This window comes from Pocillopora damicornis, chromosome 11, assembly GCF_964200805.1.
Source record: "Pocillopora damicornis chromosome 11, jaPocDami1.2, whole genome shotgun sequence".
Classification (NCBI taxonomy): Eukaryota; Metazoa; Cnidaria; class Anthozoa; order Scleractinia; family Pocilloporidae; genus Pocillopora; species Pocillopora damicornis.
The window spans coordinates 14,619,069-14,631,311 of NC_142680.1; the positions used below are offsets into that span (position 1 = coordinate 14,619,069).

The following is a 12,243-nucleotide window of genomic DNA, read 5'->3' on the forward strand; positions in this document are numbered from 1 at the left end:
GTGCTGGCGGTTGATGTCGGTTTTTTTTTTCTTTTTCCATCAAGATTATACCAGCAGACAAAGGACGCACCAGTGTAGTCTTAGACACTGACACTAACCAGACCAAAATGACCTTCCTGATTGAAAATAGACCGTATCAGCATTTAAACAAAGTTCCGAGAAACCGTCGGACGAGGAAGCTTCCTGAGGGACTGTTAACTTTAAACCGAAGCAGACATGTGTCAAAGACCGTCTACTATAAGATCAGACCACAACACAAACAGCCGCCTAGAATCTACGGTTTACCAAAGCTTCATAAAACCTTTAAAACCGATTGTGTCATACGTGAACAACTTAGCGTATGATTTTTCGGCGTATCTAGATAATAGGGTATCTCCACGAACAGGAAACTCAGCCCACTCGACCAATCAGAAGTAAAAGTGAAAACAGTTAGGAGGTTGTCGCTCTCGTTTTTCCTGCGCCGATTTTGGACAGTTTCGTCGGTATTACTTTGAGTTCTCATTGTTTTTTAAAGTTATTTCTCTCTTTTCTAATTGGCTGTTAGGGTTACTCTAGGTTTGGGTTGTACGACGCTCAATCGAACAGCATTCTATTCAGCCATGCGGACTTCACTAAATTGACAATTGTAACAATAGAAGAGACATTATTTAGCATATTATTGATATTTGAGTCAAGCTTGAAATAACTTATTTTTACATGGACAGAAAAGAAATTAGGCTGTCAGCCAGAGGAAAAAAATTAACGAAGCTTACTCATATGTAAAACGGAGTTTCAGTTCGTTGTTGCCAATGGCACTAAAAAACTAATAGCCCATTCGCAGCAGACATGAAATTTTTTTTGTCATATTTCTCAAGTAAACTGCAATTGTAATATTCATAAGCCCTCCACGCCTGAAAAAGAGGTCAACCGAAAAGAAAACACCGTGGGAGAGATTGCCAAAAGGCGACAGATTCGATAGTCTATATGCATGCTCAGATACCGATCTTGGCAAAGTACTAGTCCATTACGTAATGTTTTGCGACAAAGAAAATAGGCATCTTTCGACTAAGATTTATCACGTTTACTTCGGTATTAATTTCCTAAGATTTGCTTGACTGTTAAACAATTTTTTGCCCTTTATAGTGCCTGTTGAAAAAAATTCATAGGACCGAATTTGAGATAGAGGAAGGAAACACAAAATTGCAAATAGCGAGGAAACTGCCTTCATAACCCTATTTTTTCTGCATTTAAATGATCTGCAGGACGATTTTCACAAATTTGTGAAAATTTTGAGAGATTTCACCAAAGCAAATTAAAGAAAACCAAAGGAAAAGCCAAATTATGGCTGGCGAGCGCCTCCCTTCGTGGAACCTCAACTAAATAGCGAAAATCATTTTGACAATATTTACTACAGCAAACGATAGTCTCAACCTTGCTCATCGTCCTTTTGATGGCTTTTAGTGAACTTAAAAAGCGAAAAAAAAAATTTCAAGAATACAAACAAGAGATCTGGAGAGCGCAAAAAAACTATTAGTCTTTTTTCGTCTCTTTTTCGAGTAAGAGTAAATTTTTATAATGGGTTTCACTAATTGTAAGAAATCGATGTTTCTGCATGCCTTTTACCAGCTTTCAGCTGTTAGTAGAGAAGAGGTTAAAAGGGTTTTTTTACTTACCGTGAATAGAAAAGTTGCTTTTTCCTTTTGCTTTTGTTTTTAACTAAAACTTTACTCTTCAGACGACAGAATAACCGGAAGTGTTTATGAAACAAAAAGAACCTAAATTAGCGTAATGGCTCTCTTGTGTCTGTAAGCTTTGAATTTAATAAAGTCGTATTTAAGTCAACTTTCATACTGGAATCTTAGCAATCATTCCCTTTTGCTGAAGCAGCTAAGGAAAAGCTAATAGACGATTTTAATTTTACAATAAATAGGTAAAAATGGTTCAGTTAACAGGTTAAGTAAATGTGTTTCGAATAATGGCTCTCTTGTGTATATGAGTTTTGAATTCGATAAAGCCGTATTGAAGTCGACCTTCATACAGGAACCTTAGCTGTCATTCTCTTTAGCTGAAGTTGCTAAGACTAAGGAATAACTAGTAAATGATTACGACAAAAATTGACTTGACAATGATTGAGAAGTAATGACCCTCTTGTGGTGATGTATTTCGAATTCAATAAAGCCGTATTTTAGTCAATTTTCAGGCCTAAATATCAGCAAACACTTCTTTTGCTTAAGTAGCTCAGACTAAGAAAAAACTAACTAATGATAAAAGCAAAGAACGAATTTCGACAACAGACTAGTAATAATGGCTCTCAACACAGATTGACACAAGAAGCTCTTGTGTCAATATGTTTTGAATTCAATAAAGCCGTATCCAAATCGACTTTCAAACGAAAATCTTACAAGCATCCCATACGCTGCAATAGCCTCATGATTACAGAGTCAATGTGGAGCCAGTAGAATTTGAAAAAGTTCTCAACCAAGTTTTTCTCTGAGGTTCAAAGATTTTTTGAAATTCCTGCCTAACTGAACTTAAAAGAACGTGAGTATTCTTTTAGATAAGAACGAATTTTAAAAAAATTGCCTCAAAGATTTGTTGACAACGAAGATACAAAACCCATCAAATTCACCAATCCTGAGATTTAATTAGTGAGGCTCCATTTAGAGAAGTCTCCTTTCATAAAAAGGGAAAAAAAACAGCAACAGAAATAAGAATATATTCTTGACGGTTTTTTCCATTGTCGGGAAGACTGGGTCTCAACTACTCGGCGCTCAAATCAAGAAGATTTAGAAAATAAGAAGAAATGATCAAATGTTTCTAGGAGAGGTATCAGGTGTTCTTTTTTCTCCCTTCAATAGAAAGTCGTTTAATGGGGTACATGGATTTTTATTTCAGTCTAGAATCCTCCAATCAGTGCATATTAAAGCTTGAGTCACGACGAAGATGTCTCAAACAACTTCACAAGATCGTGTAACTCGCTCGAGAGCAGAAATTTCGTTAGAGGTAACCTTCGCCACTCTGGTTTGCCGCACTTCCGTAATTGGTAATGTGCTGGTTGTTTATGTTGTAAATAAATACTCTGAGATGCAAACCATCACCAACATTCTCATTCGCAATCTTGCACTGACTGATATTATCATGGCGACCCTTAACATGCCGTTCTGGATAACGAGCTTGTACTCGGGAAAATGGAATTTGAGCCATGAATGGTGTGAAGTTTCTGCATCAGCACAACTTACTATGGTTTTGTCCTCCTTGTTCATAATGGGCTTAATTGCCCTGAACAGATACTTGAAAGTCGTCAAGCGATCCTTGTATATCAAGTTCTTCCCTAGCAAAAGAGTTGCTTGGTTGTACTGTGGTCTCGTTTGGCTGGTTTCTGTGCTATTCGCCACACCTCCGTTGTACGGATGGGGAAAAATGAAGTTCGACTCGGACTTTTTCGTTTGCACATTCAACTGGAAGCAAGGACACGTTTCTTTTGTCATAGTGCTTTCTGGGTTCTTCTACGTGACAATGTTTGCAATATTTTACACCTATTGGAAAATTTACCAAACGGTGAAAGAAAGCACAGATAATGTCCACGCCAATGTCGTACAAAATGGCGTCGGCGCACCGAAATTCCATCGTACTGACATCCATGTTTTGAAGAGTTCTTTGACAGCGGTTTGTTTTTTTTTAATTACATGGATTCCTTAAGCCTTGTGTAGTTTTATAATAATTGGTGGAGGCCACATTCCACGTGAAGTGACTAAGGTATCTGCGTATTTGTTGTTCACCAGTAGTCTTGTAAATCCAATCATCTATGGGATAATGAATCCGCAGTTTAAAAAGGCCTTCAAAAAGGCATTCAGTTGTGGTCGTTATGGCAACGGAAATGAAGGTCCGAGTCATGCAAGAGTTGTAGCTGTAATGATACATCCGAGGAGCAATAAAACTTGATGATGTTTGGCATGAAGATCTATCATTTAAAGCTTTAATACAATACTTTTTTTTTCCGAACCTTTTTTTTCCGGAAAAGACGGGTTTATACTAGCTTTGTTCTGTTCTTACGCGTCGACTTGCCTCGGTCCAGTAAAAGACAAAAACAGACATGGGATAGTAGAAACATTTTTAGTTTCCTGTCGAAAGTATTCGGGATTGTAGAGGTTTTTCTTTATATTGCTTTGTGATTGGTCCCGTAAACTTGCACTACCCTCTCGACCAATCAGAGGCAAAAATGAATCCAATCAGGACTTGATCACTCGCGTTTTGCCAAGCTTTAGACAGTTTGGTTAGTTTTATTTTGAGTTCTCATTGATTATATTAGTTCGGCCGGTCCGGTCTCTTTAGCATCTACCATTAGCCCCCTCCACTTCGGTAAATAATCATTAATTGACCTACGATTAAAAATGAAATTTCTGACGTTTGAGTGACATGGGAACAAACTAGTCAGAAATTAATATTCTGATGGCACGTTGAAGAGGTTCGCGTGGCATCGTGGCAGTGTCGAATTATGTAAGCGTTTCGCTGAAAATTAAGTCTTTTGAGGTCGGTCGGTCTTGTATTTCACCACTTTTCTATTTGAATGTGTTGTAATTATCATTTCCAACCCAATTTAGAATATCATCACAATCATGATTTTTTTTCCTTTGTGATTAATAGTGTAACCATTTAGTTTACCCTTTCCTCGGGGTACTGTGCTGCTGCCTTGATGAGGAATACGTCCAACAGATTTTTCTGGCCACATTTAAAGAGTACTTTTATCGGTTGTGCTTCGTATCTGGCCCAGCACAGGTTCCTTTCTTAGAAACTTAAGTTTCACCTTACACATATTAAGATTGCATCAGGATGCGTTCACCAAAAGACTGACTGACTAATCCTAACTAAACTTTTCACACTGTATGGGTGATTTAGTGTTATCAACTGAGTCGATAGCGTAAATTGGCCACCGTAAAGAGTTTTAAGGCTGACGTTAGCCCTCCGCCAATCGCTTTCTCAACTGATACCCCTAACTTACACTGTTACTCTCCCACCGACGCAGCACCATTGTTTGTTTAGGAAATTATCCCCTTTTCACACTGAATTTCACTTGTGGTGAGTGTAATCAGAGTGATATCTTGACATTTCTGCCTCACTGACCTAAAAAACACTTGAGAATTCTGTTAAAATTTAAACCAAGGATATGTTTATACCATACGCCAAAAAGGAACGCCATTGAAGGACCCGATGAGAGAAGCAAGGGAGATGGCGGCGGCGGCGAACTTAACTGAAATTTGTCTCCGTGTAGAAAAAAAAAAGGTGTCAAGATCAGCCACTACATTTAAAATATAGTCTTATTGGTTTTATTTGCCATTAGCACGACAGTAGCAAGGCCGAAGGCTGTGCTTTGCAAGACATGGGTCTCAATTATCAGGAGCTTTAATCAAGTAGATTTCAAAAATAGGAAAAAATGATTCAATGTATCTACAATAGAAATCGTGTACTTTTTTTTTTGGTAAGAGAGAGAAGTTAGTGGGGTAGCTGGAGTTTTATTATCCTTTAACAAACATACATTTCTTAACGGTTGTTGATGGAAAACAAGTCCATATGTGTTCTGTCGAGTGGGCGCGCTAAACATTATCAATCTGCACCTCGTTTCGTGCAAACAATTACAAGAAAAACAACATTCAGCGTTGCTTTATTCTGCTAAAAGTGTGCAAAATCATTATGAGTGTTGAGTTTTAGCGCATTTTTTATAAGTTGAGGATAGGTCAGGGTCGCGTGCCGTTTTTTGGTAAGAATAAAAACGAGAGAGATCTGGGGCCTGGTGCAAACATACTTATAACTCTTGCATTTTTTATTGCAAACTTAAACTAATTGAGTGTATCTGATGAGTATCACTATTTGCAAGAAATCGAGAGTTTTTAGTGACGCAATGTAAATTCTGCTGCTAATAAATCTTGACTTTACGGAAAGGAATAAAAGTGTTCTAGCATGCGCAACTAACAGAATGCAATTCATACATTTGTTAAGGGTAAAGCAAGGAGACTTTCATTCACTCAGTCTACAATGCTGGTTTTTCTTCTATTGGTGCGTTAGTTATTAAACCAAAAAAGTTTATATTCTTGGGCATCACTATGTTTTGGGACCTACTCGGAGTTTTTCCCGATGCGTTAGGCGATGGATAAATTAATCTGAGAAGCGCTCCTAAACATAATTATGCCCAAGAACGTAGCACTATTATTATCACTTGGGATGGAATTGAAGAAAGTGAAAAAAATTGACAACTACACAGTTCGAACGACCACGCGAGCGGGCGTAAACATGTTTTACCCTGCCAAATGTCCATTTTAAACCCGCACGATTCGCTGCAACTCCCAACAAAAGTGATGGCAACTAAGATTTAATTTTCTTTGGATGAGAAATTCTCAACCAGTGAGGCTCAAACATCTCCGTATAGTCCTCATTCCAGAATGAATTCCTCTCAACAGACACAAAGGAGAAATTGGTGACGGCGAAAACTCCGGTCGATAAAAATTTTGGTACTCTTACGGCTCAGTAAACGAGGGAACCTGGGCCGGAGGTTTAAGGAGTGGATATGGGATGTATACTTATGCAAACGGAATAGATATGAAGGGTGTTAAAAAATGGCCGGAAACAGTGACAAGGAGAGTACATCCACTACTGCTCTTTCTGAAAGTCAGAAAACCGCAGATACCTAGATTCAAATCAAGCGGGACCATCGTGTATTAAACATCACCCACGGAGATGGCAAAGGAAAGGGCGAAATAAACGCACAATGTCTTGTGGTTAACTAGCATCCTTTAAGAGTCACATCTACAATCCACGACACCACAGTACAAGGAAGCAACTCCTTCACTGGGGAAACACTTGATTTTAATGTATCCGTCTAGGGCAATTAAGCCCATGTTTAACATGAAGGCAAAAACCTTTGTAGCTTACACCGATGTGGAAACTTTACACCACTCCTGGCTCAAATTCCACGTTCCCATGTACAAGCTTGCTATCCAGAACGGTGTGTTAAGGGTCGCCATGAGGATATCAGTCAGTACAAGATAATTTTGAATAAAATGTTGGTGACAGTTTGCATCGCGGAGTGTCTATTAACGACAAAAAGAACTAGCACATTACTTATATGGAAGCAAGGCAGATTAGAATGGCGAAGGTTGCCCACAAAGAAATTTTCGCTCTCGAGCGACTAAAAGGATCTTAGGTCTGTCGAGGTCTGTCACTCAAGTTGCAGTAAACATAAAAAGAAACCAAACAAATATTTAAAATTCAAAAGCAAAATCTACCAGAAGTCTGATGCACTGGTATGAGGACGATAAAATTATAATTACCTCTTTAAGCTTCTTTTTTCTAGAGACTCATTTAATCGCATTTCTCAAGCCATTATCAACGATTTATTTCAAGTTCGTATTGTCTCATAACCATGTATTATAGTTATTCGGTACTCTAACGAGAAGATTTAAAAATTTTTAAAAAATTTCGAAAGGAACCAAAGAACTTTGGTATTTATAGTAAAAATATATCTGTATTGTTCTTCTGCGCAGAGGAAAAACTCTCGATGTTTACCGTTTGCCTTTCGCCTGAGCCACCTTTGCCTCTATTGTTCTCTCAGGAAAGTGGTTACATCTATATCTCCTTAGTTGCCCCCGAATCAAATAAATCACTTAGAATCATTTACTATCTGTCAGTAGACTACTGAGCTGTCTGTTTAAGGTGAAAAAGGATTCTAAGAGTTTTTACCGAAAATTTACTACTCTAAATGATCGGTGGTAATTAAACCTCGTTGATAATTTCATTTAGCGATCACGATATGTTCCTTCGCTTTGGTTGATTGTTTTGATAAATTTGGTTCTAGTTTGACGACACTCCACTTCATTTTCTCTTTGCCAATGGACATATTTTCCCTTTATCGAATGCACAGTTGATAGCAGACGAAGAAAACCTATTTTCATCGTCCATCTAAGCTTACTTAAATTAATTCATTGTTTTCTGAGCGGCACTGTTTCAAGGGTCTCAATGAGGTGATATGGCTTTTACGGCTAACGGTTGCAATTTTGGCCATTTTAGGGCTATTGGTTAACTCTATTGAGACTCTATTTCCTATGCTCTGCAGATAAAAAATAAATTACTTCTATTGTGAGTCAAATGTTCAAAATTTTCTGAGTCATTTTACTTCTATCATTTCTATTGTTCAAATTCAAAGCTCTTTTAAGTCAAACAGACAGCTGATTCACTGACAAAGGGGGATGATACCGCAAGCTTTCGTTTTAAGGTGATTTATATGATTGGGACAAAGGAGATCTAGTCGCATTCAAAGAGGAACGTAGACTTTAATTAGGTGGCTGTAACAAACGGAAAAAGCTGAAATGACGTTGTTTCCTTCTGCTGGTTTTCAAATGTTTGAACAGTAGAGGGTAAAGATTTTCCATTACTGAAAAAGGAAATTTGTTTTTTATTTTTGCTTTTCCTTTTTCCTACCACTAAAGTTACTCCTCAAGAATCACTAATAGATTATAAGGAAAGTGAATATAAAGATAATTAGGGATAACACGGCTCTCTTGAATTCAATGAAACCGTATATAAGTCGACTGTGAAACGGAAATCTTAGCAATCATTCCCTTCCGCTGAAGTAGCTTGATGATTTCAGCAGCTTTGGACATAAACCCAGCAGTAAGTAAAAAGATCTTATCCAGATCTTACACCGAGTTTGAGAGATTCACCGAATTAAAATCGTGAGTATTATATGAGTAAAATAAGTTGCACTATGTTTATTGAAGATACCTGAAGGATGACTATTACGTTAATCCTGAGATTGTAAAGGTCCATGTAGGAAAGTGAAGGCCATGCACTGCGAGCTCTGCTGAGTGTTGGCTCAGTTTCCACAACAAAAATGAAAAAAGGTTACTGTGGAGTTTAATTTGCCTAAAGCAGAAGGTTGTACACTGATGGATCCATGTAATAGCTTTTTCTTCCCGAAATTGAGATTGTTGTTGATTTATCTTTTCATATCTACTGCAGCTTGGATTACAGATGAGGATGTCTCAAACAATTTCCCAAGATCCCCTGTATCGCTCGAGAACAGAAATTGTTTTGGAAGTAACTTTTGCCATTCTGGTTTGCCTCGCTTCCGTACTTGGTAATGTGCTGGTTGTTTATGTTATAAATAAATACTCCGTGATGCAAACCATCACCAACATTCTCATTCGAAATCTCGCACTGACTGATATTATCATGGCGACCCTTATCATGCCGTTCTGGATAACGAACTTGTACTCGGGAAAATGGAATTTTAGCCAGGAATGGTGTGAAGTCTCTTCATTAGCACAATTTATCATGGCTTTGGCCTCCTTGTTCATTATGGGCTTAATTGCCCTGAACAGATACATGAAAGTCGTCAAGCCATCCTTGTATATCAAGTTTTTCCCCGGTAAAAGAGTTGCTTGGTTGTACTTCGGCCTCGTCTGGGCAGTTTCTGTGCTAGTCGCCACACCTCCGTTATACGGATGGGGAAAAATAAACTTTGACTTACATTTTTTACTGTGCTCATTCAACTGGAAGGAAGGACACTTTTCTTATGTCATTCTGCTTGCAGGGGTTTTCGACGTCACAATGGTTGCAATATTTTATTCCTATTGGAAAATTTACCAAACGGTGAAAGAAAGCACAGGTAATGTCAACGCCAATGTTGCAAAAAATGGCGTCGGCGCACCAAGGTTCCATCGTACTGACATCGATGTTTTGAAGACTTGTTTAACAGTGGTTTGTTTGTTTTTAATTACATGGTTTCCTATAGCCTTGTGCGCTTTTATTATAGCTGGTGGAGGCTACATTCCACATGAAGTGACTAAGGTGACTGTGTATCTGATGTTCTCAAATAGTGTAGTAAATCCAATCATCTATGGGATAATGAATCCGCAGTTTAAACAGGCCTTCAAAAAAGCATTCCGTTGTGGTCGTTATGGCAACGGTAATGAAGAGCAGAGTCATGCAAGAGTTGCAGCTGTCATAATATATCCGAGGAGCAATTAAACTTAATGACTTTTGGCCTAAAGATCCATCATTTAAATGTTTAATACAATACTTTTTTTTTTGTTTATTTAAAAACCTTAATTTTCCGGAAAAGATGGGTTGATACTGGCTTCGTTCTATTTTTACGTGTCTTTAGCCTTTTCTCGGTCCTGTAAAAGACAAAAACAGACATTGTATATTAGAAACATTATTAGTTTGCTGTCGAAAGTATCCTTGATTGCACAGGTATTTCTTTATTTCGCTCTGTGATTGGTCCGGTAAACTCGCACCACCCTCTCGACCAATCAGAGGCAAATGTAAAACCAATCAGGACGTGATCACTCGCGTTTTCCCGCGCTTTAGACAGTTTAGCTAGTTTTATTTGAGTTCTCATTGATTACGTTAGCCCGGCCGGCCCGGCCTCTATAATATCCACCAATAGCCCCCTTCACTTCGGTAAATCATCATTAATTAATCTACGATTAAAAAATGATATTTCTGACGTTTGAGTGACATGGGAACAAACTAGTCAGAAATTAATATTCTGATGGCACGTTGAAGAAGTTCGCGTGGCGCCAAGGAAGTTTCGAGTTATCTAAGCGTTTGGCTGGAAAATTAAGTCATTTTAGGTCGATCATTCTTATGTTTAACTACTTTCTTATTTGAATATGTTGTAATTATCATTTTCCAAACCCATGTAGAATAGCATCGCAATTGTAACTTTTTACTTCGTCATATTTCTCTGTTCACATTTAAAGAGTGTTTTTTTTCAGTGGCTTTTCATATCTGGTGTTCTCTTCTTAGAAACCTTGGTTTCACTGTACACATATTGAGATTGTATCAGGATACGTCTACCAATAGACTGACTGACTAATCCTAAGTAAACTTTTCGCATTGAATGCCTCGTGCGGTGAGTGTATATATAATCATAGTGATATCTTGACATTTCTGCCTCCCTGAACTAAAAAGCACTTAAGAATTCCGTTAAAATTCAACCTAAGAGTATGTTTATAACATACACTAATGAGGAATGACATGGACAAAATCCATGGAGAGGCCCATTGAGAGAAGCAGTGGCGATGGCCGCGGTCAGCTAACTTTGCTGAAATTTGTCTCCGTGTAAAACTGGAGACAGATTTCCTAACTCTTGTATTTTTCATTTCAAACGTTAACTTTATTGGGTATAACTGATCGGTTTAATTATTTCAGGAAATCGAGAGTTTTTGATGCAATTTAATTTCTGCTTTTAAACAACATGACTTTGCGCAAAGGAATAAAAAGTGTTATAGAACGTTATTGTTCTCTTTCTCTGTGACAACATTTTAACTTGCACTTTGAAAAATTTAAAAATCCCAGAACCTTTTCATGTCTTAAATTGCATAATTATCGTTAAATTTTCCTGTTTAGAGATGAATGAAGCTTTTCTTTTGCAGTTCAGTGCCCCAGAGCTCAGTACTCCGCTGACAAACATGAGAAGACCACGTGATGGTAACGTCACTATGTTCTAGCATGGGTGACTGACAGAATGCAATTCATACTGTTGGTTTTTCTTCTCTTGGTATGTTAATTATTAAAACAAAAAGGTTTAAGAACGGTTGTGTAAGATTTTGAATGAAAATTTTAATGACGGTTTGCATCTAGGAGTATCAATTACCAACATAAAGGCAGATCAGAATGGTTAAGGTTACCTCCAAAGAAATTTCCGCTCTCCAGCGACAAAGAGGATCTTGGGAATTTTTTTGAGAAATTCGAGTTGTAGTAAACATGGAAATAAAACCAAACAAAATTTAAAATTCAAAATCAAAATAACGATCAAAAGTCTGTCAGAAGTTTAATGCAATGGTATGAGGATGATTATATTCTAACTCCCTTTCTAAACGTCGTCTTCCCAGAGACTCATTTAATCACATTTCTTGCTTTTAAAGCCTTCCTAATTTAAGCACCGGATAGTTGAGATCCTTGGCTTGTAAGGTACAAACGTCGACCTCTAAGTTGGGTAAATAAAACTCGAAAAGATGTTTATTCGTGGGACTGAGCCATTGCCCAGGAGGGCTCGCCATTTGTTCGCCCTTGCGTCCCTTAGTAAACCCTTCCTAGTACAATACCAGGAGTGATAGTGTTTATGGATTTTCTACATATTGTTCCTGTGAGGGATCTTTGATAAACATGGTGCGAAGTCAACGCTTTTAAAGAATGCTCAGACATTGCAAAGTTTTCTACTTATACTGTTTCAAGTTCACGGACACTGTAATCTTGTATCGAATT

General features: G+C 37.8%; 1 protein-coding gene and 1 pseudogene across 1 annotated transcript; both read left to right on the top strand.

The window, feature by feature from the left end:
- Positions 1-2,880: 2,880 nt before the first annotated feature.
- LOC113684355 (visual pigment-like receptor peropsin) lies at positions 2,881-3,921 on the top strand (annotated as a pseudogene).
- A 5,025-nt stretch (positions 3,922-8,946) lies between these two features.
- LOC113684350 (visual pigment-like receptor peropsin) lies at positions 8,947-10,533 on the top strand. The gene has a single exon (XM_027201705.2). The coding sequence runs from the start codon at positions 9,001-9,003 to the stop codon at positions 9,997-9,999; it is 999 nt and encodes a 332-aa protein (XP_027057506.2). The 5' UTR covers positions 8,947-9,000; the 3' UTR covers positions 10,000-10,533.
- Positions 10,534-12,243: the final 1,710 nt, after the last annotated feature.